The sequence below is a fragment of the Lutra lutra genome, chromosome 3 (genome assembly GCF_902655055.1).
Source record: "Lutra lutra chromosome 3, mLutLut1.2, whole genome shotgun sequence".
Classification (NCBI taxonomy): Eukaryota; Metazoa; Chordata; class Mammalia; order Carnivora; family Mustelidae; genus Lutra; species Lutra lutra.
This window is the reverse complement of record NC_062280.1, coordinates 96,868,573-96,895,206: the sequence shown is the minus strand read 5'-3', so window position 1 is coordinate 96,895,206 and position 26,634 is coordinate 96,868,573. Positions and strand designations below refer to the sequence as shown.

General features: G+C 39.3%; 1 protein-coding gene and 1 long non-coding RNA gene across 4 annotated transcripts in view; one reads left to right on the top strand and one right to left on the bottom strand.

The window, feature by feature from the left end:
• The first annotated feature begins 816 nt into the window (after positions 1–816).
• On the top strand, positions 817–25,087 carry LOC125095940 (uncharacterized). Its single transcript, XR_007126011.1, has 3 exons — positions 817–1,571; positions 2,266–2,612; positions 24,845–25,087. It is a non-coding gene; the product is annotated as an uncharacterized LOC125095940 (long non-coding RNA).
• The window catches only part of ZRANB3 (zinc finger RANBP2-type containing 3), a 329,435-nt gene continuing 325,172 nt past the window's right edge, over positions 22,372–26,634 (bottom strand). For all 3 annotated transcript variants that reach the window (XM_047722507.1, XM_047722509.1, XM_047722508.1), the window contains exons 20-21: positions 25,081–25,212; positions 22,372–23,220 (exon numbers count right to left, since the gene is read on the bottom strand). In XM_047722507.1, the coding sequence (XP_047578463.1) occupies positions 23,122–23,220; positions 25,081–25,212 (231 nt within the window). In that variant the 3' untranslated portion in view covers positions 22,372–23,121. The remainder of the gene's footprint in view (positions 23,221–25,080; positions 25,213–26,634) is intronic.

Here is a 26,634-nt window from a genome sequence, read left to right as displayed (position 1 = left end):
GTGATCTGTGAGCTAAGTGAGGAGGTGGTCAAGGTCCCCAGGGCTCCTCTATCCCTTTCCCCTGCATGACAGCCCAGGAGGATCCCATTCTATCTGGTATAGGTGGGTATAAGTGGAAGAGGGTTGCTTGGCCCACTTTGGGCTTTCCACATGTTAAGGGATAAACCTTAACAAAAACCATTTGTGAACTGCTTTTTCTGTATCTCTTGAGATGCTGGTATGATTTTTATCCTTCATTTTGTTAGTGGGGTATAATGGGTTGATTTATGTATATAAATTGTGGGTTAATTTATGTATATTGAACCATCCTTGTTTCCCTGGATTAGGTCCCATTTGGTCATGGTGAATGATCATTTTAATATATTTTTGAACTCTGTTGCTAAAATTTTAAGGAATTTTGCATCAATGTTCTCAGGGATATTAGTCTGTAATTTTCTTTTTCATAGTGTCCTTGTCTAGTTTTCCTATCTAGGTAATGCTGGCCTCATAGAATGATTTTGGAAGCATTCCTTCCTTTTCTGTCTTTTGGAATAGTTTGAGAAAAGTAAGTATTAACTCTTTAAATGTTTGCTAGAATTTACCTTGAAACCATCTGGTCATAGACTGGTTTGTTGGGAGTTTTTAGATTATAGATTGAATTTTATTACTAGTAATCAGTCTTTTCCAGTTTCTGTTTTTTCCTGATTCAGTCTCAAAAGATTGTATGTTTCTAGAAATTTATCCATTTCTTCTCGGTTGTCCAATTTGATGGCATATAATTGTTCATGGTGTTTTATGATCTTTTATATTTCTGTGGTATCATTTGTAACTACTCTTTCATAATGGATTTTATTTATTTAACTACTCTTTTTTTTTTTCTTGATTAGTCTGGCTAAATACCACCATGTACTTCTGAACAGGGTAAGCAGGAAAATGTCAGTTTTTCCAGTGGCAAAATGAGAAGATATCTTCCATATACTGGACATAAAATTCCTAAGATTTAGAGCTGATTTTCAGCAAAACTATATAACGGGTGAAGCATATATTTGAAATCCTGCTCTTTGAGAATTATACCCTCTCCTCTCTAAACTAGTCATCCAGTTTGCCACCTGGTTGGTCCCACTCTTTATATACCCGCTTCTGTAGGCTACACATCAATACACTTACCCAACCCTTTTTGCTAATCTAATGAAGTACTTCATGCTAGCATAAAAGAGGCCAGTTGTGATTGTCAGGATATGTTAGCAGCAGGCATATAAGCTCTTCGAATCTGCTAGATCATGCAGTCTTCAAAGGTGGGGACCATTGCATCTTTCTCTAATCCATCACGTTCCTGCACTACATATACTACTAAGTGAACAAGTAGAAGAGTTGATACAAAAGTGCATTTATTATTACATCACCTTACATCGTCTCCTCTTATCCATGGTCTCAGTTACCCATGGTCAGCTGTGGTCCAGAAGCCGATGATCCTCCTGGTATATCTTCAGAATGTCAGTAGTAGCCGAACACTACACCACAGCACCCACATCATTCCCTTCACTTCATCTCCTCACCTAGGCATTTTACACCTCGGCATCACAAGGGGAAGGGTGAGTACAGTATAATAAAAAATATTGTGAGAGAGAGAGACCACATTCACTAAACTTTTTTACAGTGTATTATTATAAATGTTCTGTTTTATTACTAGTTACTGTTAATCTCTTAGTAATCTGCCTAATTTATAAATTAAAGTTGATCATAGACATGTGTGCATAGGAGGAAAACAGTATGAGAGACTATTCACATCTTCTATTACAGTATATTGTTATAATTGTTCTCTTTCATTGATGCTCATCTGTTGTGCCTAATTTTAAACTTTATATGGGTATGCATGTGTAGGGAAAAACGTAGTATATATAGGATTTAGTACTGTCCACAGTTTCAGGCATCCAGTGGGGGTCTTGGAAAATATCCCCCATGGATAAGTGGGGACTTCTGCACATACTGGTGAGGGATCTGTGCCTTCAGCTTGATCAGATAATGGCATGTGTTTCCAAAGTGGCTGAAATAACTTACATTCCCACTAGTTCTGGATGAGAGTTCATTTTACTTTCTATTCTTGCCAGCTCTTGACATTGACAGAGATAATTTTTTTTAACCAATTTGATGTGTGTGAAATGGTATCTTCTTATGGTTTTAACCCACATTTGCTGACATTCACCATCCTGTGTTAGTTATCTGAAATTTTTTTAAAAACCCGAAAAATTGAAAAATGCTGAAGTTCTTTTTGTCACACTCATTCAGCAATATTAAGAGCAGTTTTCCCTGAAGCAGCTGGTATCCACCACATGGATGTTCACAGCGTGATTCCCATACACACAGCGGAACTTCCTCGGGCTTGTATGATGAAGCCAAAGCTGCTGCCAACCCTGTGATTCTCTTCAGAACTGGTGGGTTTTTCCTGGATTGAGTGTGAATGTGCTGATTCTTCTAGAATGGAAGACAAGTACTAAATGACTTGTGCATCTCTCATGCCTTCTGGAAACTCATGCCTGGAAGACACGGCCACTCATTCCTATGCTGCGTGGTGGCCTTTAAGAGGGCGACAGCAGCCTGCCAGCCTTCTGCAGTTGACTTGACTGCCGGCCAGGGTAAGTGTCTCACCAAATCCAGTGAGCATTCTGGGAAAGCAAGGAATAGAAGGGCCTTTAGTAAAGAACAGAAGGTAAACCAAACCAAACTTCATCTTATAAATCTCGGTTTTTTGGAGATGGGAGTCTAGAGCTGCCATTGCCACATGGGGCTACTGAGCAAGTGAAATGTGGCTACCGCAACTTGGGAAATGGGACTTTATGTTTTGTTTAATTATGACTGAGGTTAAACTGTAAAACAAAAACAATGTGAAATATTGTTTTCTTAATCATGTTATTGTTTCGGCAGTACAACACTTCACTTTAACCATTGGAAATTACCATCTGAGTTGATTTTTCCTCTAAATATAAAACACACACTTTTGAAGATAGTAAAAAAAATTTTTATATTGATTAAATTGAATGATCATAGTTTTGATACACTGAGTTTAATATTGTTAGAGATTTTATATGTTTCTTTTTGCTTTTAAAAGTGATTACTATACAATGTAAGAGTACAAATGTGGCATGACATCCTGGAAGTTGGTGAAATAGGAAGAACCGGGGGACACCTGGGTGGCTCAGTTGGTTAAGCCGCTGCCTTCGGCTCAGGTCATGATCCCAGAGTCCTGGGATCTAGTCCCACATCGGGCTCCTTGTTCTGTGGGGAGCCTGCTTCTCCCTCTGCCTCTGCTGCCACTCTGTCTGCCTGTGCTCGCTCTCTCTCTCTCTCTGACAAATAAATAAATAAAATCTTTAAAAAAAAAAATAGGAAGAACCGGGAATCCATCTCTCTACCTAGATAATTATACCAGCACAGTCTGTCTGATGTAGCCGCTTTAGAGCTCTGCAGACTATTCAAAGACTTGAAACTTCCAGGGTAAGTCTTGGACAGTAAATTGTGGTTAATCTTCGTCAATTTCAGCTTTTAGCACATTAGTGGCTGTGTATTCCCCATTTTCACTGCCGAGGTAGGCAGCCATGCATATGTACCTGGAGCAGCTTGTGAATACAGAGGTGTAGACACAGAGATGAACACTCATTGTCCCAACCCCACCGTCTAAAGTGGGTTCCAGGGGATTTAAAGACTCAGAGTTATTTTTCTTTACCCATTCACTTTCCCCTTTCTCCCTTGTTGGCAGCTAGACATTTTAAGGACTAGGTCATTCAAAAGCAGTTGCAGAGACAGGGAATTTAGAAAGTCACAGTGTATACCTAGGGAAAGTGCAGCCTTAGAAAAGACCTGGGAAGATCTTAAGAAGTTTATGTTTCTCTGGTCCTAGGCACAGGGATACTATACAGTAGCAACCAGAAAATCAGCAAACCCTGGGGCAGGTGGCAAAGCTGATTTCCAGGTTTATCACAGTATAAGATTTAAATGTTCAGTTTTGGGGCACTTGGTGGGCTCAGTCAGTAGAACATGTGACTCTCAGTCTCAGGGTTGTGAGTTTGAGCCCCTTATTGGATGTAGAGATTACTTAAAAATAAAATATTAAATAAATAAATGTCAGGTTTTTAACAAAAAATCCTAAGATAAAGAAAAAAAGAACTATGACCAATTCAAAGTAATGAAATTTAACAACAGAAATCATCCCTGAGGAAACCCAGAGGTGGACATACTACACAGAGACCACAACTATCTTACAGATGCTCAAAGAACTATAGGAAGATGAGGACATAGTCAAGAAAATGATGTATTAATAATATGGGAATATCAATAAAGAGATAGGTAACATAAGGAAGTGAAAAGAAACTCTGGGGCTGAGAAGTATAACTGAAAGCAAAAATTTACTAGAGGGATTCAAAAGTAGACATGAGCTAGAAAAATCCGCAAACTTGCAAATATGAGTGAAATGACTGAGTTTATGAGTGAAATGACTGAGTTAAGGAACAGGAAGAAAAAAGGTGGAAGAAAAGTAAATAGAGCCTTTGGACATGTGGGGTACCATACAGCAGACCAATATATGTACTGTGGTCTCATGAGAATGGGGAAAAGGGCAGGGAGATTATCTGAAGAAATAATGGCCCTAAACCTCAAATTTGATGAAAGACATAAATATTAATACCCAAGAAGCTCAATGAACTTTATATATAACTCAAAGAGACCCATATTCAGACACATTCAATCAAACTGTCAAAAACCAAAGATGAGGGAAAAGAAGATTTGTAAACTAAAAAATTTAAACATGGCTGAAAGAAATTAAAGAAGACATACATAAATGGAAAGACATTTTGTGTTCAGGAGCTAGTAAACTTAGTTGTTATGCTGTCACAGTACTTAAAGTGAGTCATACTTACCTAGAAGCTGCTCTAGGCATGGGAGAACAAAATGGTTCTCAGAGATGCACATAAGGGCAAGAATCAATTTCAGGGTGGCAGATGGCTTCCAGAGCCCAAGGGGAATTCAGGAACTAGTGAATACATTTCCAGGGTTCAGGGACAGGATAACATTTCATTAGGAGCTAATTTTGTCATTGTGCTATATAAGGCAGTACACAGTGCTGAGAAATGACACACTGATGCTTCACACCTCAGATTCTGCTAAAAGGGAAAATGTTTGGCCTCTCTGCTCCCTTAGTCCTTCCTCCCTGATGGAGACAGAGTGACTTATATCTTTGGAGAATTTAGGAGAAGGTATAGAGCATTAAAGTGCCTGGCCCTTCTCCTCTCTCTGGTAGGCTTTCCGCTCTACCACTTTTTTTTTTTAAGATTTTATTTATTTATTTGAAAGAGATAAAGCACAAGCAGGGGGAGTGTAGACAGAGGGAGTGGGAGAAGCAGGCCCCCCACCGAGCAGGGAACCTGATGACATGGGATCATGACCTGAGCCAAAGGCAGACAAATGACTGAGCCACCCAGGCGCCCCTCTGCTCTACCACTCTGATGTGCTGAGGACATAGGCCCTGCAGATAGGCCTAGTGATGCTTCTGTTGTCCCCAGGATGAGGCCAAGTGGCTGTGGGGCAGGGTTTTAGGGAGTCGTGCTTGCCCTCCAAAATATATTAGGGTCCTACACCATCTATACATCTACCACATCTTCTTTATCCATCAGTTGATGGACACTTTGCTTCCATAAGATGGCTGTTGTAAATCATGCTGCAATAAACATAGGGGTACATGTATCCCTTTGACTTAATGTTTTTATATTCTTTAGGTAAATACCCAGTAGTGTGATTACTGGATCATAGGGTAGTTCTATTTTTAATGTTTTGAGGAATCTCCATACTGTTCTTCACAGTGGCTACAACAATTTGCATTCCCACCAACAGTGCGAGGGGTTCCTTTTTCTTCACATCCTTGTTAAAACGTGTGTTTTTGATTTTAGCCATTCAGACAGGTATCAGGTGATATCTCATTGAGGTTTTGATTTTCATTTCCCTGATCATGAGTGATGTTGAGCATCTTTTCATGTTTCTTTTGGCCATCTGGATATCTGTTCATATCTTCTACTCGTTTTTTAATTGGGTTGTTTTTTGGTATAGAGTTGTATAAGTTCTTGATGTATTTTGGATACTAACCCTTTATCAGAGATGGGATTTGCAAGTATCTTCTCCCATTTAGTAGGTCATCTTTTAGTTTTGTTGACTGTTTCCTTTGTTGTGCAGAAGCTTTTATTTTGATGGAGTCCTAGTGATTTCATGCCTTTTAAAAATATTCATTTGTTGGGGTGCCTGGATAGTTCAGTCATTAAGCGTCTGCCTTCGGCTCAAGTCATGATCCCAGGGTCCTGGGATTGAACCCCATGTTGGGTTCCCTGCTCGGTGGGAAGCCTGCTTTCCCTCTCCCACTCCCCCTGCTTGTGTTCCTGCTCTGTCTCTCTCTCTCTCTGTCAAATAAATAAAATCTTAAAAAAAAATAAAATATCCATTTGTTGAAGTCTGAGGCTAGAGTTAAGACATGATTCTTCAAGGGAGTATTCTGTGAAAAGCAGGTAAAACATTTTACAGGATTGAACAGGTGGCTCCACCGTGGACTGTGGTAGTCTGGCTTTACAGCCAAGAAGATTGGGCTTTATGTGTAGGATCTGTGTATAAACTATGCTTGTTGAGAAATTGCTACGGTCAGGTACTGGGATAGTGGTTCTTTAACGCTCATTTTGTAGAGTAAGTCAAAATCTTGTTGGACAGACCTTAGCTGTCACACAGATACAGATGTTTGGGGTTTCTGTAAGATGATGAAGAATTCTGATTACAGAGAAATCAGATATATAAAAGCAGAGAGACTATAAATATGAACACTTTAGGGCATGCAGAATAATTAACAATATTTTTAAGGTGTTCCATATGCCAGTTGCTATATTAAAAAGCTGGTATATACTAATGAGACAGAGCAAGTCAGTAATTTCAAAGAGCCAGGAGAGAAGCTGTTGAAACAAAGAGGTGGTACAGAGCTCAGAATCATCTCAGTACCAGTAACATTTCTCAGTAGTAAATAGAAACACAAGGACAGCGGCAAAGCACTTGCAGCACTATAAAGCCAATGACAAACGGGAGAGGCGATGGGACATTTTTCTGGTGGTTGGATAATTCAGATAGATTTGTGCAATGACTAGGACCTCACATTTTCCAGTTTCAAAGAATGAAAGGTGGAATGAGAGACAGGTTAATAACATGGAACAGAAAATGAGATTTTATTTCCACAACCTATTTCTGATGTTCAATCTCCATGATTCTGTATCCTTTAAGTAAACACAGTTTTTCCATTTTACTCCAAAGAGCTCAAGAATATTGACTTCTTAGACATATAATTTAAAGTGCTTCATACTTTTATTTACAAAGAAACCGTATTTTAAATGTTTCACTCAAGCACCTGAAGATTTATTAGTAAGACATGTGGATAGCAAATCCTTTTTCCACGAACAGTTAAGGAAATACAGAAAGGTATTCATTTGTCATAGGAAAATCTTACCAAGAAATTTACATTAGGCTGTGATTAATGTTGAGAGATGATTTCTTTAGAGATTCCAAGCAAGATCTCTTCTATGGCTCTGGGACTACCAAAAGCAACTCTTTCCATCATTGGAGTGTCTGGAGATTGAGGTCACTCATCCTGACACCAGCTGTATTGAGTGTGTGAACCACCCTGCCCAGGAGGTCCTCACCCCCTGCCTCTGGCAGCCTGGAATCCAGTCAGCTGTACTTTCCAGAGCGGGGCGGGGACATAGCCTCACTGACGGGCGCACCACATTTCTCCATGCAGGCATATTTTCTCAGCCCCCATATTATAAACTGGTTCATTCTTCAGCTATTAATTCCCATTATTGTTCCATAGATCCAGGGCCTTCTCTTTTCTAAGCCTAAACTGTGCCCTATTTTTCTGAGACCTTTCAGAGCCCTACCTTCTTCATATCCTCCCTACCCCAGTGTATTCCCTTTAGTCACCATCTCCTGTATGGGAGCTGCTGTCCTCTTCCTCAGAGACCCCTCTGCACTTCTTTCCACACATGGGGGCCACCACTTGCCCTGACACTTTCCTTCCATTTGCACAACAGAGGGCAGCTTCTTTCTCTGATTCTGAGGATGAAAGATGGCCCTACAGGACTTACCTTCTCAGGTTGTTGCTATTCGATGGATTTCTACCGTTATATTCAGTCCCAGAATGCTTCCCCCTCAGTGTGCCTAACAGCAGGAAGGGAGGGGACGGGCTAGTCAACATCCTGTGTGGCAAATGCTTATTGTTCCTTATAGCATTTTTGTTTTTGTTTTCTGTATTGATATATAATTTTTTTTTAAAGATTTTATTTATTTACTTGACAGAGATCACAGGTAGGCAGAGAGGCAGGCAGAGACAGAGGAGGAAGCAGCAGAGAGCCTGATGCGGGGCTCGATCCCAGGACCCTGAGATCATGACCTGAGCCGAAGGCAGAGGCTTAACCCACTGAGCCACCCAGGCACCCCTGTATTGATATATAATTGACAAAATTGTGAGATATTTAAAGCGCACAACATGGTGATTTGATGGCGGTATACATTGTGAAAGGATGACCATCTAGTTAACACATCCGTCACCTCATGTATTTATCTTCTTTTTTTGGTGATAATGTTGAAGTTCTACTGTCAGCAAAATTCCATTACATAGTACAGTGTTACCAGTTGTAGTCACCATGTTATAGATTACATACTTGGATTTTCTTCATCTTAAAGCTGAAAGTTTGCACCCTTTTAGGAAACTCTATTTCCTCCACCTCCCTGTTTGTGGTAATTATTTTTCAACCCTCTGTTTATAAGGGTTAGACATACATTAATTCATGTATGTATATATGTATCACACAAACACACACATATGAATGTGTGTGTATATATATATATATATATATATAATGTTATGTGATTTATTTATTCATTTATATATCTGTATCTGTATATTGTTATGTGAGTCACCATACAGTACGTCCCTAGTTTTTGATGTAGCATTCCAGGATTCATTGTTTACGTATAATACCCAGTGCTCCATGCAATATGTGCCCTCCTTAATACTCATCACCAGGCCAAGCCATCCCCTCACTCCCCTCCCCTCTAAAACCTTCAGTTTGTTTCTTAGAGTCCAGTCTCTCATGGTTCGTCTCCCCCTCCAATTTCCCCCCTTTCATCTTTCCCATCCTTCTCTTTATGTCCTCCATGCTATTTCTTATGTTCCACAAGTAAGTGAAACCATATGATAATTGACTTTCTCTATTTGACTTATTTCACTTAGCATAATCTCCTCCAGTCCCATCCATGTCGATGCAGAAGTTGGGTATTCATCCTTTCTGATGGCTGAGTAATATTCCGTTGTGTATATGGACCACATCTTCTTTATCCATTCATCTGTTAAAGGGCATCTCAGCTCTTTCCACAGTTAGTCTATTGTGGACATTGCTGCTATGAACATTGGGGTGCCTATGGCTCTTCTTTTCACTACATCTGTATCTTTGGGGTAAATACCCAGTAGTGCAGTTGCCTTTTAAAAATTATTTTTTTTTTTTTTGCATTCCACATACAGGGTACTATCCAGTGTCTTTCTTTGGCTTATTTCACTTAGCACAATGTCCTCCAAGTTCATGTTGTTAAAAATGTCAGGATTTCTTTTTTCTTCATTGAGATAAAATTGGAATACAACATTTTATAAGTTTAAGGTATACATTATAATTTGACCTCTGACCATTCATCATGACTCATCTGACCCCTTTGCCCATTTCTCCTACCCTTCGATTACCTCTGGGTATGTGTCTTTGCTTTTGTTTTTTTCTTTATCTGTTTTGTGTTGTTTGAGATTCCACATATGAGTGACCCTGTACTGTTTTTTTCTTTCCCCTTCTGACTTATTTCATTTAACATAATACCCTCAAGGCCTATCCATGTCGTTGCAAATGGTCAGCACCCTTTTTATGGCTGAATAATATTCCTTTGTATATATACACCATATCTTCTTTATACATTTATCCATCAGTGAACATTTTAGGTTGTTTCCATATCTTGGCTGTTGTAAATAATGCTGCTCTGAATATCAAATACATCTTTGTAATCCTGTCAACAAAGTATGAGGGTTCTCTTCTTACATAGCCTCATCGACAGTTGTCATTTCTTGTCTTTTTGATGTTAGCCAGTCTTCTCCTTGTGAAGTAATTGTGGTTTTAACTTGCATTTCCCTAACAGTTAGTGATATTGAACATCCTTCATGTGTCTGTAGGCCCCTGAATGTCTTCTTTGGGAAAATGTGTATACAGGTCCTCTGTCCATTTTTGTAAATAGGCTGTTTAGGTTTTTGTTGTTGTTGTTGTTATTAAGCTGTATGAGTTCTTTTTATAGTTTGGATATTAACCCCTTGTTGAATATTTGATTTGCAAATAACATCTTCCATTTTACAGGTTGTCTTTTCACTTTGATGATGGTTTCCTTTGCTGCACAGAAACATTTTACTTTAATGTGGTCCCATTTATTTATTTTTGCTTTTGTTTCCCTTGCCTTTGGAGTCAGACCCAGAAAGACACCACTAAGAATGAGGTCAAGGAACTAACTGCCTATGTTTTCTTCTAGGAATTTTCTAGTTTCAGGTCTTAGATTCAAGTCTTTAATCCATTTTGAGTTAATTTTTGTGTATGGTAGAAGATGGCAGTTCAGTTCTCCTCTTTTATGTGTGGCTGTTGGGTTTCCCCAGCACCATTTATTGAAGAAACTGTCCTTTCTACATTGTATATTCTTGTCACCTTTGTCATAAATTAATTATGTGTGTTTGTGTTTATTTATGGGGTATCACTTCTGTTCAGCTGATCTGTCTTTTTTATGCTAATACCATATTGTTTTGATTATTATATATCTTTGTAATATAGTTTCAAGTTAGGGTGTGTGATACCTCCATATTTGTCCTTGTTTCTCAAGATTGCTTTGGCTATTAGGGATCTTTTGTGGTTCCCCACAAATTTTTGATTTATTTGCTCTGTGAAAAATACCACTGGAATTTTTACAGGGATTGCATCGAACCTGTAGATTGCTTTGGGTAGTACAGACATTTTAACAATATTGGTTCTTCCAATCTGTGAGCACAGAATATCTTTCTCCTTGCTCAGCGGGGAGCCTGCTTCTCCCCTGCTTGCCACTCCTCCTCTTGTGCTTGCTTTCTCTCTCTGTCAAATAAATAAATAAAAACAATCTTTAAAGAACCACCACTGATTTCTGTATAATGATTTTGTATCCTGCAACTTTACCAAATTCATTCATTAGTTATGACAGTATTTTTGTGGAGTCTTTAGGGTTTTCTATTTATAGTGTCATGTCATCTATAAATACAGTCTTACTTCCTCCTTTCTAATTTGGATGACTTTTATTTCTTTTTCTTATCTAAATACTGTGGCTAGGAATTAAAATGTGTTGAATAAAAGTGGCAAAAGTAAGCATTCTTGTCTGGTTCCTGATTTTAGAGGAAAATTTTTCAGTTTTGACCAATGAGTATAAAGTTAGCTGTGGTTTTGTCTCCTATAGCCTTTCTTACATTGAGGTGTATTCCCTCTATCCTTATATTGTTGAGAGTTTTTTTTATCATAAATGAATGTTGGATTTTGTTAAATGCTTTTTCTGCATCTATTGAAATGATCATATGTTTTTTCCCCCTTCATTTGGTTAACATGGTGTGTAATGTCCAAAAATTGGCAGATTTTGAACCAACCTTGCATCCTTGGAGTAAATTCCACTGGATCATGGTATATAATCCTTTTAATGTATTGTTCAATTCTTTTTTGCTAATATTTTTTGAGTATTTTTGCATCAGTGTAAGAATATTGGCCTGTAATTTTCTTTTTTTGGTGTTGTTTTGTTTGATTTTTGTTTTGTCTGGTTTAATTTAATTTTTGGCTGGTTTATCACAGTAAGTCTTGCCTCATAAAATGAGTTGGGAAGCATTCCCCGCTCTCCTCTTTGTTGTTTGGATAACTTTGAGAAGGACAAGTATTGTAACTTCTTTGAATGTTTGGTAGAATTCACCAGTGAAACCATGTGGTCCTGGACTTTTGTTTTTGGGAGAGATCTTGATTACTTAACTTCATTACTAGTAATCAGTCTATTCAAATTTTCCATTTCTTCATGATTCAGTCTTAAAGTAGACTGCATGTTAAAAAAAAAAAAGAAGACGACTGCATGTTTCTGGGAATTTTTCACTTTCCTTTAGGTTATCCAGTTTGATGGTATGTAATTGTTCATAGTAGTCTTTTATGATCCTTTGTATTTCTGTGATATCAGCTGTAACTTCTTAATTTCTGATTTTATTTAACCCTTCCTTTTTTGTCTTGGTTACTCTATGTAAAGATTTGTGAATTTTATTTATCTTTACAAAGAACCAACTCTTAGTTTCATTGATGCTTTCTTTTTTTAAAAGATTTATATTTATTTTAGAGAGAGAGAGAGTGAGTGCGCAGTAGGAGGAGCAGAGGGAGAAGGAGAAAGTGCAGACGCATCACTCAGCATGGAGCCCAAAGCAAGGATTGACCCCAAGACCTCGAGATCATGACCTGAGCCAAAATCAAAGGTCAGATGCCCAACTGACTGAGCCACCCAGTTGCGCCTTCATTGATATTTTCTATTTTTTTTTAAATATTTTATTTATTTATTTGACAGAGATCACAGGTAGGCAGAGAGGCAGGCAGAGAGAGAGAGGAGGAAGCAGGCTCCCCGCCGAGCAAAGAGCCCGATGCGGGGCTCGATCCCAGGACCCCGAGATCATGACCTGAGCTGAAGGCAGAGGCTTTAACCCACTGAGCCACCCAGGCGCCCCTCTATTTTTTTTTTTAAGTTTCTGGTTCATTTATTTCCACTCTGATCTGTATTTCCTCCCTTCTACTGACTTTAAGTTTTATTTGTTCTTATTTTTCAAGTTCCCTTTGGTGTATAGTTAATTTTTTTGAGATTTTCCTTGCTTCTTGAGGTAAGACTGTATTGCTATGAACCTCCCTCTTGAGATCTGCTTTTGCAACATCCCATAGATTTTGGCATGTACTATGTCTGTTTTAAATTGTTATTATTTAATCTTCTTTGATTTTTCTCGGTGACCCACTGGTTGTTCAATCTCCACATTTTGGTGTTTTTTCCAGTTTTATTTTTGTACTTCTAGTTTCATACCACTATGGTCAGAGAAGATGGTGCTTATGCTTTAAATCTTAAATTTATTGGAATGTTTCTTTATGGCCTGATATATGATCTATCCTGGAGAATGTTCCATGTGCCTTGAGAAGAATGTGTATTCTGCTGCTTTTGGATGGACTGTTCTGTATATATCTGTTAAGTACATTTGGTCTAATATGCCATTTATGATTAATGTTTCCTTACTGATTTTGTCTTGTTAATTTATTCACTGATAGAAGTCTAACATCCCTTACTATTATTGCATTGTTGTCAGTTTTTCCTTTTGGGTATGTTAATTTTTGCTTGATATATTTGGGTAATCCTATGGAGTGTGTATGTGTGAACACTGTTTCTTCCTGATGGATTGACCCCTTTATCATTACGGAATGCCCTTCTTTGTCTTTATTACAGTCTTTGTTTTAAAGTCTATTTTGTCTGATATGAGTAGAGCTGCATGAGCTTTCTTTTCATTTCCATTTGCATGGAGCATTTTTCTCTATCTCTTCACTTCCAGCTTTAGTGTGTCTCTCTTCTGAAGTCTTTTAGGCAGCATATTGATAGGTCTTGTATTTTCATGCACTGAGCCACTCTGTGTCTTTTGATTGGAGAAGTTAGTCCATTTACATTAAAAAGAATTATTGGTAAGTATGTACCTATTGCCATTTTTTTGAAGTGCCATTTTGTTAATCGTTTTCTGGCTTTTTAATAGTTTTTCTTTCTTGCCTTGTGGTTTGATGGCTTTCTGTAGTGTGATGTGATGTTTAGAATCCTCTCATTTTCTTTTGTGCATTTACCCATGAGTTTTTGCCTTATGGTTACCATGAGTCTCACACAGGATCCTATGTATATAACAGTTGGTTTTATTCTAGCAGCTTAAGTTTGAATACATTCCAAATCCTTACATTTTTACTAAGTCACTCCCAATGATTCATATATTTTTTTAAGATTTTATTTATTTATTTGACAGACAGAGATCACAAGTAGGCAGAGAGGCAGGCAGAGAGAGGAGGAAGCAGACTCCCCACTGAGCAGAGAGCCCGACATGGAGCTCAATCCCAGCCCCCTGGGATCATGATCCAAGCTGAAGGCAGAGGCTTTAATCCACTGAGCCCCCAGGTGCCCCCCCAGTGATTCATATTTTGATGTCACATTTTACATCTTTTTATTTTATGTATCCCTTACCTAATTATTATAGTTTAAATTTACTACTCTTGGTTTTTGACATTCACATTTGCTTTATAAGTGATTGACCCATTACCTTTACTATGTATTTATTTTTTTCCAGTGAGAGGTTTACTTTTGTATGGTTTTTTGTTGTTGTTATTAATACCATTTCTTTTCAGCTCAAAAAATTCCCTGTAACATTTCTTGTAAGGGCAGTTTAGTGGTGATAAATTCCTTCAGCTTTTGCTTTTCTGGAAAACTTTTTTTAAGTAGACTCCACACCTGGCATGGAGCCCAACATAAGTCTTGAACTCAACCCTGAGATCAAGACCTGAGCTGAGATCAAGAGTTGGATGCTCGATTGACTGAGCCACCCAGGTGCCCCTGGAAAGCTCTTGATCTCTCCTTCAATTCTGAATAACCCTGCTGGGTAGAGTTCTTGATTGGAAATTTTTTCCTTTTAGCACTTTGAATATGTCATACCACTCTCTTCTGCCCTCCCAAGTTTTTGCTGAGAAATATGCTGAAAGCTTTATATGTGATAAGTTGTTTTCCTTTTGCTGCTTTTCAGATTCTCTTTAACTTTTGACATTGCAATTATGTGTACTGGTGTGGATCTTTTGAAGTTCATTTTATTTGGGAGTCTTTTGACTTCCTGGACCTGGAGGCCTATTTCCTTCCCCAAATTAGGAAAGTTTTCAGCTAGTATTTCTTCAAAAAAGTTTTCGGTCCATTCACTCTTCTTTTGGAAACTCTATAATGTGAATGTGTATTGTTTTACTTGATGTTGTCCTAATGTTCCCATTAAGGAATCATCCTTTTTAAAAAATATTACTTTTCTTTTTGCTGCTCTGTCCAATGTGATTTCCACTGCTTTTTCTTCCAGTTTGCTGATCAGTTCTTCTGCTTCATCCAGTCTGTTATTGAACTCCTCTAGTTTGGGTATTATATTCTTCAGCTCTTTAACTTCTGTGCGTAGGTTTCTTGTATTTCTTCTTCTTTGTTGAAGATCTCATTTTTCTCCCGAGTTTAGTGAACTCATTTTTCTCCTGAGTTTAGTGAACAACTTTTATGCCCATTCCTTTAAAGTCTTAGTAAGTAGAATGGTTATCTCCATTTCATTAAAATATTTTTCTGAAGTTTTGTCTTGTTTCTTTCATTTGGATCATCTTCCCCTGCCTCCTAATTGTGTGTGGCTCTCTGTGTTTATTTCTGTATATTCTGGGAAGCAATACTCTCTCCCAGGCTTGAAGGGTTACTCATTGGAAGACTGGGTATGTGTTGCATTCTGTTGTTTGTGCAATGCCCTGGGGTGGAAGCCTGGCAAGCTCTGTCTCTCTTGAATGTTTCAGTCCTATGGAGCCCAGAAATACAACCCCACCCCATATCAAGCCAGTGCCAATGTTCAGGGAGTGCTGCATATGCAGAATGCATTCACTTTTGGGGTCTGGCAAGCCAAGGCCATGGTGGATAAGCACCATTCTGGGGAGCACCTTATCCTTTGGCTGTGGCAAGGCAGGGGCCACCATGGAGTTGTGTGGGGCTTGGATAAGTCTTCTACTGGATCTGGTGGGCTGGGGGCCCTAGTGGAGGAGCACTGTGGGGGTTGAGTCCACATGTCAGATCTCACAGGGTGGAGGCATGGTGGATAAACACTGGGCTGGATCCGGTAGGGTAGGGCTTCAAGACATTGGGGGGACCACATTAATGAGGAAGTGGGACTAATGAGGAAGATTATGAGCACCACAAATGGCACTGGCCAGCACAGGGCTAGCAAGGAAGGAGAGAAAATTAAAAAGTCACCTGCCAGCATCTCTCTCTGCAGAAAACTATACTCAATCCCTGACATTCTGATATACTCCCTAAGACTAGTAAATGAACCTCCCTCAGAGCTCAGCTCCACAAACTACTGCCTCTGCATTGGGACTTATAGCAAGTGAGTCTATGTGTCAGCCCTTGAAGAGCAGAATCTGTTTCTTACAGTCCTCTGGCTCTTTTGGATGTTAGCTCTGCTGATTTCAGTGGCAGTTGTTTTGGAGGCCTTTCTTTTCAGTGCAGGACCTATGGGTAGGGTGCCTGATGCAGCTCAGACCTCTTGATCCTCAGAGCGGGGCTATGAGTTTGTGATATTCCTCTTTTTTGTGGGTTGATGCACTGGTGGTGGGAGTCTCTCTTTTTTCTGCCGTGTGTTGTGGAGGAGCTGTTCTGAAAGAATGAGTCTGTATGTACTGGAACTTTGCTGTGTCCATGGCAGGAGGTAAGCCCAGGATCATTCTATGCTGCCATCTTGGAACCCCACTAGGATTTCTGTCTTTTTAAAAACTGAATAATATTTATTGTAGACACCTACTACACTTTATCCATTCATCTGTCAGTAGACAGGTTGTTTCCATACCTTGACTACTGTGAATGAAGTTGCATGGAAGGTGTACAGATACCTCTGAGATAGTGGTTTTATTCACTTTGGATATACATGGAGCAGTGCGATAGTAGTCTCATATGGTAGTTCTATTTTTAATTGCTTAAGGCACCAACCCATTTCCCATAGTAGAAATTTACCAGTTTACATCCCGACCAATAGTGCATAAGGGTTCCTTTTTCTCCACATCATCACCAGCATTTATTATCTCTTGTCTTGATAGTAGTCAGTCTAAACAGTGCAAGGTGATATCTCATTGTGGTCTTGATTTGCATTTCCTTGATGATTAGAGATATTAGCCATTTTATGTGTTCTTTAGAAAAATGTCTATTCAGGTCCTTTGCCCATTTTTAAATTGGGTTTTTCTTTTTTCTTTTTATTTTTTTTACTATTGAGTTGTATAAGTCCCATATATATTTTGGATATTAACCTCTTACTGAGTGTGTTTGCAAATATTTTTTCTTCCTGGAGGTTGTCTTTTCGTTTTGCATATAGTTTCATTACTTTATAGAAGTTTTTAGGTTTATATAGTCCCACTTGTTTATTTTTGCTTTTGTTGCTATTGCTATTTTGTTAAATTCAAAAGACTATAGCCAAGACTGCTATCAAGGAGCTCACCCTCTATTTTCTCGGAAGTATAGTTGACATAGTTATATTAATTGGAACTGTACAATGTAGTGATTCATCATTATGCAGTGTTCACCACAGTAAGTGTTGTCACCATCTTTCACTATACAAAATCACTACATTATTGATAGTATTCCCTGTGCTATATTTTCCATCCCTGATAACTTACTATTTTGTAAGTGTAAGTTTATACTACTTAACCCCCTCACCTGTTTTGCCTCTCTTCCCTTTAGGCAGCCATTGGTTTGTTCTCTGTATTTGAGAGTCTGTTTCTGGTTTTGTTTTGTTTTTTTGTTTTTTGTTTTTAGATTTCACAAATAAGTGAAAATACATGTCATTTGTCTTTTTTCTGTCTGACTTATTTCATGTAGCATAATGCCTTCTAGGTCCATCCATATTGTCAGGAATGGTAGTTTCATCCTCTTTTCTGAGTAATATTCTGTTGTATATATATTTTCTTTATCCATTCATTTACTGGTGGCTACTTGGGTTGCTTCCATATCTTGGCTATAGTAAAGAATGCTGCAGTAAACATAGGGGTGTATATATCTTTTCAAATTTGTGTTTTCATTTTCTTTGGGTAAACACCCAGCACTGGAATCACAGAATTATATGTTATTTCCATTTTTAATTTTCAAAAAAACCTCCATACTGTTTCCATAGTGAATGTACCAATATGCCTTCCCACCAACAGTGCATGAGGTTCCTTTTTCTCCACATCTTTGTCAACACTTGTTATTTTGTGTCTTTTTGATATTACCCATTCTGATTGATGTGAAGTATTACCTTATTGTGGCTTTGATTTGCATTTCCCTGATGAGTAGTGATGAGCATCTTTTCATATATCTGCCATCTGTATATCTTTTTTGGAAAAATGCCTATTCACGTTATCTCTTTTTTTGTTGGCTTTTTTGGGGGGGAATATTGAGTTATAGGAGTTGTTTATATATTTTGGATATTAACCCCTATAGGACAGATTATCCGCAAATATATTCTCCCATTCTATACTTTGCCCTTTAGTTCTATTGATGGTTTACTTCGCTGTGCAGAAGCTTTTTATTTTGTTGTAGTCCCACCCATTTACTTTTGCTTTTGTTTCTCTTGCTTTAGGAGACAGATCTAGAAAAATGTTGCCATGGCTAATATCAGAGCAATAACAACCTATGTTCTCTTCTAGGATTTTGATGGTTTCAGGTCTCTCATTTTGGTCTTTAATCCATTCTGAGCTTATTTTTGTGTATGGTGTAAGAAAGTGGTCCAGTTTCCCCAGCACCATTTACTAAACAGGCTGCCTTTTCCTCATTGCACATTCCTGCCTCCTTTGTAATTGATTAACTGACTCTTGCCTTGATTTGTCTATTCCTATGTCAGTACCATGTTTTTTTAGTTATTAGAGCTTTGTAGTATATCTTGAAATGTAGATTTGTGATACTTCCATCTTTCATCTACTCTTCTCTCAAGTCTGACAATCATCTTTTTGACCATTACTTTTAACTCCTTATAAGATAGACTGATGATCAACATTTCAATTAGTTTTTTCCCTTAAGTTTTGTCTCATTTTTAAAAAAGATTTATTTATTTGACAGATAGAGAGAGAGCACCAGTTGGCAGAGCGGCAGGCAGAGGGAGAGGGAGAAGCAGGCTCTCCACTGAGCAGGGAGCCCAATGTAGGGCTCAATCCCAAGACCCTGGGATCACGACCCAAGCTGAAGGCAGCTGCTCAACCGACTGAGCCACCCAGGCGCCCCTTGTCTCATATTTTTTGTTTGGAGGATATTCCTCTGTTTTCATTTTGTTTTACTTTCTGGGTTTGTTTGAAAGAATTAGGCAAAGCAGCTACCTCTCCCATTCTGGATGATAGGACTTGTACAGGAATATCCCTGATGTAGACTGTGTATGTCTGATGGTTTGGGCTGGCTGGTTAGAGCAGTGAGGGGTGTGGTCTGAGAATTCCCTGGGCAGTCTACCCTGGGTCACTCTGATAAGACGGCTGGGGCTGAAGCAGGCAGAGAGCAGAGGTCCCTGGGTGCTTCACAAAGAGGTGCCCTGGTGGGATAGTTGGAACTGAAGTGGGCATGGGCTAGATGGTCCCCCGGCATTGTGCTTGGAGAATCCTGGAGGGATGGTTCCAGCTATAGTCAGTGTGGCGTAGGGGACCTCAGGGCATTGAGGGGAGTTGGCTGGAGCTAAAACAGGTGGAGGCATAGGGTGTCCTGGAGTGCTTTGTGCCTGTATTATCTGGGGAAGTTGACTGCAGCTGTAATGGGCACACTAAAGGAGGGATCCGGTGTGCACTGTGTTGGGTTCACATTGCAGGGACAGCTGGAGCTTGGGCAGGCATGCGTGTAGGGGCCGTGTTGGGAAGATGTCAGGCTGGTGTGGGCTAGGGACCTGGTGTTTGCTAATGCAGTAGGCTGGCTAGAGTGCCGGGACCTTGAGCCCATCTGTGCCGTCAAGGTAAGGCTGAATGTAAACAGTGGTAATCCCTAGCACATGAGTCCGGGGGAAGTTCTAGCAGTTCCTTCACTGTTTGTTGAATGGCCTAGGGTTAGTTCAGTTGCCTAGTTAGTTAGTCTTAGTCAGTTAGTCTAGTTGCCTTTTGAACTGCTGCTCCTTTTCCATGCCCCAGCATGGGTGAATCTGTGCACAGGTACCTCTGTGCTATCTCTTCCTGCTGCAGTTTACATCAGGGTTGGGTTTCCTGTTGTTACTGTGTCTCTGTTTCTCCTGCTGTTCTCTGTGTGGCCTCTCTATCTTGTTGTACAGAAGCTGTTCAATCAGTCCTCAGTTCTTGAGGGGAAGCTGCTCTAGATGTTGGTATAGATTTGGTATGTCTGTGGAAGGAGGTAAGCTAAAGGTCTTCCTAGCACCATCTCAGACCTAAATCTTCCCTTTTTCCTTTGAGGAGTTTTATTGTTTCAGGTCTTATATTCAAGTCTTTAATCAATTTTGAATTGATTTGTGTACATGGTATAAAGTAGGGGGTCCAGTTTTCCCATCACCATTTATTGAGGAGACCGTCCTTTTTCAATTTTATATTTTGGCTCATTTGTGAAAATCAGTTGACTCTAAAATAAATTTAATAAGGCGGGGGAGGGATGCACCTGGGTGCTTCAGTTGGTTAAGTGGCTGGCTCTTGGTTTTGGCTCAGGTTTGTGAGATCCAGCCTGGTATTGGGCTTCACGATCAGCAGGGAGTCTGCTTGAGGATTCTGTCTCTCTGCCCTTCCCCTTGTACTGTGTCTCTAAAATAAATCTTAAAAAAAAAAAAAAAATCAGTTGACATAGTTTTATTTTTGGGCCCTCTATGCTCTTCTATTGATCTATGGATTTGTTTTTATAGCAATACCATAATGTTTTGATTACTACAGCTTTGTAATATAGTTGGAATCTGGAAGCCTGATTCCTCCAACTTTGTTCTTTTTTTCTCAAGATTGCTTTGCTATTTTTAGTTTTGTGGTTCCAAACAAATTTTAAAGAAATTTTTTTCTATTTCTATGAAAGATGCTGCTGGAATATTAATAGGGATTACACTGCATCTATAGATTTCTTTGGGTAGTAAGGACTTTCTCATAATATAATTTTTCCCACCCATGAATATGGAGTATCTTTCCATTTGTGTCTTTTTCAGTTTTTTTTTTTCATTAAAGTTTGGTAGTTTCAGTGTACATATCTTTTACCTCCTTAGTTAAATATATTCCTGAGTATTTTATTCTTTTTGATGCTTTTATGGCATTTTTATTTGGTTAGTATTTTAAAATTGGCACATGGGTCATTTCATCTTAAACCATCATTCATTTATTACATCTGAGAACATTGTTACTAGAACTGCCACCTTAGTTTAATCTAAATAGGTAACTTCTTGGGGCGCCTGGGTGGTTCAGTGGGTTAAACCTCAGCCTTCAGCTCAGGTCATGGTCTCAGGGTCCTGGGATCGAGCCCCGCATCGGGCTTTCTGCTTGGCAGGGAGCCTGCTTCCCCCTCTCTCTGACTGCCTCTCTGCCTACTTGTGATCTCTCTATGTCAAATAAATAAATAAAACCTTAAAAAAAAAATAAAGAGGTAACTTCCACTGATACCTGACCTACTTAGACCTAAGTCTCACTTGCAAGCACCCCATGCTGGAGGAAAAACAGCCTGCCGGTTTCTCAGCTCTCAGCCGGTTTCTCAGCTCTCAGCCGTGAGGAATCCTAGGTTACCCTGGCAATGAGGCAGAAAACTGCAAAGAGCCTGACCAGCAAAGCAGAAAGGAGGAGAAAGCAAGCCCAACCTAATTTATAAAATAAACACCACTATTTGCTCTCATACAATAGAAGTTATAAACCTTAAGAACTCTAAAAGGATAATTCATGATTGAATAATCTTTCTTTAAAAACACGTCCCCTACATTGTAAAACATCAGCAACTAATGAAGACTGTAAAGTGCTCAAATAAATAAATGAAATTGACATCCAAACAGTATTTACAAACAGGACTTTCATGAATGTAATTCTTCCTTGGGCCTGTATTTTGTGTAGTTCTACCTTACCTCGCATGACTTCGATATTTTGCAGGACTTGTACCCTGGTTTTGTTTTATTGTCATGCTTTTATTTTTGAATATCAATGATACATTAGTATTACCACTGTCTTTTTGAAACCTATATTTCCATCTGCTCCTGCTTTAGTATAAAGTGTTTTATCATCCTCACTCTTTTTAAAAGAGGTACCAGTAAAAATACACTTTTAATAAGACTGGGATTTTTAATTTTTTTTAAAGATTTTATTTATTTATTTGACAGAGAGATCACAAGCAGGCAGAGAGGCAGGCAGAGAAGGAGGAGGAAGCAGGCTCCCTGCTGAGCAGAGAGCTGATGCGGGACTCGATCCCAGGACTCCGAGATCATGACCCGAGCCGAAGGCAGCGGCTTAACCCACTGAGCCACCCAGGCGCCCCAAGACTGGGATTTTAAAAACAAAGTGATAGCCAGGAGATAAAGGGCACTTGGACATTGAACGTAGTTTTATGCATTAAAATTAACTGACAAATGAAGTTCAAGTGACATTCTATGTTTTCAGTTTTTAAACAGTTTTAACAATCACTAGGTTTAACAAATCTAGAACACCAAATTATCTACCAACACTGTAGGTCCAATTAGCTTATTTTCAGAAGCATCTTTTCAATAAAGACAATCTGCTAAGAAATAAAACAAATAGGGCAACACTCAAAATGTGTGCTCAAAGCCCATTTTGGAGGCAGTCAGTGAGTAAGAGTCTCTCTCGCATACAAACCAGGGTGCTCATGCTTGCCCCCGAATTCCTGGATGATTTGCCTCCGAAATTTCCCTTGCAGTTTTCCAGTGTTCTGAATCTACACGCAGCAGTTCATAACCAATACTAATCCAGCAGCATTTTCCAAGTAATTGAGAGTATATTTTTCAAATACAATCTATGCATAATACCATGATTAAGGTACTGCAGGGGGAAATGAAAGCTCAACAAAACCTTACTGAAACATAATTGAGAGCCTGCCTAAAATCATGAAGATCACAGAAATATTTAGTATTGTATCTCAGTTTGTGTTAAGAACTTTCAAAAGGTATTGGACACTAAAAGCATATAATATGAAAGGGAAAGTTGAATTCTTGATTTTTTGCTCTAAAAATGTTCACTCTTCATATAAGAAACATGAAAAAAATGTGTTCAGTTCCTCCACATGTAAACCATTTGTCATCCATTCAACAATTTTTATACTTCACTTCTTCACCAAAAATCTTGTGATGTCTGATCCATGCTTTGATGCTAGAGATTGTCTTCTCCCCTGGCTTCTCTCCTTAGCTTGTCTGGCAGTTCTCTAAAAGTTAAAAAATATAAATGGTACACCTGTTAGGAAGAGAGTACTGGTTTTGGAATCTCAAAAACTTTATTTCATGAGTCTGGAAAAATCTACATTATCACCATGCCCAGTTCCAGTGCTTTGCCCTCAGATGGCACACCACGCCACAAGAAGAGGACCCCAATAGCTCTAGTAAATGCCCCAGGGTCCTAGGTTCACTTAGGACCAGATGCTTTGGAGAATGACTTACTCCCCAGTGAGACTGTGAATCCCTCATTTGAAGACTGCAGGAGGCCCTGATTCTCATCTAAGTAAGGGCGTACATAAGGCGTTGTGATTTCTCCCAGTGTGGTGCATGTAAGGCCTACTGGCTTCCCATTCTGGGGGCTCAGAAGCCACTCCCAAGCCAATGCAGAAAAACAAAGTGAGGTAGATCAACACCGGGTTCTTCTGCTATTTCCACAAATAAAATTTCTCATGAGAATCTAAAAATGATTACAGAGGGGAGGGTTTTCTTTTTGCTACATAGTAATTCTCTTAATAGGTCTTGCATGTGCCAATAATTTTCGTGGCTGAGAAATCAGATGACTTTTTTCCCAGTTGAAGTTCAGGTATGTGAAGTTATCCAGGTGGCAGGTGTGGGGAGAGAGAAGAGGGTTAAAACTAAAAGCAAAAAACCCTACTTAAAAGATCCATTTTATGTAAGAATTGTATTTGTGAAGAAACTGAGGAACCTAAAATATTAAAATAAGGCTAAAAGTGCTTATACAGTATGAACAATGGCAAAGGATCTGAACAGTTTTCGAAATGTCAATACCACTGATTAGCATTTTTAGAACCCTCAGTATCTTTGGTAAACAAAATAGTGGCAGGCCCTTCTGCCCTCACATGAGCACTGATGAGCTCGCTCAGTTCAATGGGCACTCTCGTCCCCCAACAGGGTCGGGAGACAGGAGGAGAACACAGTCCATTGGGAAACTGCTTGGAGTTAAATTCCTATGGTCAAACCCTTCATTCCGTGGTTTTACATGTGAGACTCTAAAGGAACAACCTCAAAACAGAAAGAACAGTGTGTAAACAGGAGATATAAACCACTTCAATGTTCATCAGTCTGGGAATGGCTAAATAAATTATAGCAGACATATACTCAATAGAATAATGTGTAGCCATTTTTGATGATAAACATAAATGCTTATTATGGGAACATGGGAAAATGCTTAAATCCTGTCACAATTAGAAAAACAGTTAGATACAAAGTGCGTATTGAATGTATGCTTCTTTCTAAGAAAACTTTAATCAGCAGATCCTTTTGCTAGATGGCCTGTTAAAAATCCATGCTACTTGGTAAATAATAGTTGGTAAATAATACTGTTGGTAAATACTTCCCCCTGCGGTTTTAAGCAACAGGTAATAGCTCAAAAAGGTGCCAAGGTTAACAAGTTTTGCACTTTGGCCAAGAGTGTAATGTCTGCATGTTGAACTGAAGGAGGGGCCCTGGAAAGAATTTATTAATGTTCTCTGACATGTCAAGATAGCCTTAGCTGCAAGCGTCAACACACATCACTGCCTCAGTTCACCAGTCTGCTGGGTTGATGGTCTGGGTCACTTCCACACCATGTAAGTTACATTCATTTTCTTCTAGGCGGTGGTGACAATTTCCTGTCCTAGAATGAATTCAAAGGAAAGCAGCTTCTCTTCTGTCTGGGACTGGGAACTCCTATCAGCCTTGAGAGGAAACTCAGGTGATGAAGGGAATAAAGCCATCTCGGAACCCAGACAAGGGATACGGCTTCATCCACTCAGCCTCCTACGCCTGTGTACACACTTTTCTTTGCTGTCCCAGGATGAAGCCACATGGGTCTGCATAGTGTCACTCACCTCCCTGTGACACACTGTGCACAGTGTCTGCAGGTTGTCCAGGGAGCACTGTCCTCCTCCACCAGACACGGGCTTGATGTGGTCCACCTGCCAGAAATGCCCTTCTCCTGGGCTTCTTATCATTTCATTAAGCTGCAGTAAGAACACAAGATCAGCACTTTTCAACATACGCTGTAGGAACTGGTGGTTTTGCCTTGTGCAATCATGTTTATACAGCAAAATCACAGCAAAAAATACATTAGGATGGCTTTTTATAGCTTTTATTGTGAATAGGAAAAAGCCTCTAGGTTAGCAATTTGAAAGCAATAAAATATGTTTCTGGAAAAAGTTCTTTTTCCCTTACCTAACCCATTTTGAAAAAATTACAAGCAAGTATAAAGTACCAAGACTCCTGACAGATGGGGAAAAATTACTTGCTTCTGCATCTTTGAGCTAGTTTAGATAGTCAGTAAAGAAAACTGTGACAAGAATAGATCAGATTAGGAATTAAAAAAACTTCTGAATATTACTGAGTCAAATAATCTTTAATTATTGACCTAAAGTCATTTGTTATTATAAACAGTGAAAGTTTAACAGCTGTCACCCGGAACCTTTATGCCATTCATCTGGGAACCTCCCCAGTTCCATGGACTGGAACGAAGTTTCCACAACAGATCTCTCTCACTGGCCTATCTAGAATAGACAAAGTTGTCCACGTAAAGCAGCACTATTTAGGCCAGCTCACATATATGCACTTTATATTTTATCCTTGATGACCTACATTAAAATGGGATGTATTTTAACATCCTGCTCGAGAGAGTAAATCCAGCTCAGCATTGTAGTTTTTTCAATATGATAAAGATGAGCATGAAGCTTGTTTGTATTTGCATGATCTTGGCCAAGGTCGAAATTAAAATTGCTGCATGCTGCTGGCCAGGGGAACCTGTGTCATGGTTCTAACACACTTTGTCAGACACGTGGAGGCAGAGGGACCTAACCAGCAGTGCCCAGCCCGAGAGGAGCCCCAAGAGGCAGCAGGGTGGAGCAGTGAACCTTGTCCAGCTGAGGCCGGTCTTGTTAGAAGCAGTTACAAATGGCCATCTTGTGCGTCAAGCAAATGGCGCGTTCTTAGGAAAGAATATCCATTTTGTCTGCTTTTTGTAATCTTTTTTTTTTTGCTCACGACAGTCTGTCCTCGGGTGGACTCTCTAATCCAGAGGTACTTCTCTATTCCTTCTAGTAGTTCCCAGTCACATGGGGTCAGTCTTCAGCATCCTAAATTTAACTCTTAAAACAACCACTCCCTCTCTGGAGTGGTCCTCCCCAATATGAGCTCTATGGTGCCCTCTAGCCTTGGAACACTTTTAATAGTATACTATGTAATAACTTCGGTTCCTGGACAGGCTGCTTTCAGAATGTCCTTGTGTCCTTTCATTGTGTGTCTTCTGGAAGAGTGCTCTGAGGCAGCAGTTACTGCCGTCTGGCTGACACCCCTGGGATGGGTGCATGTGTCCCTCACCAATTATACTAAAGGATATTTCGGGAACTCTGGGTATCATGAAGGAAATTGTGTAT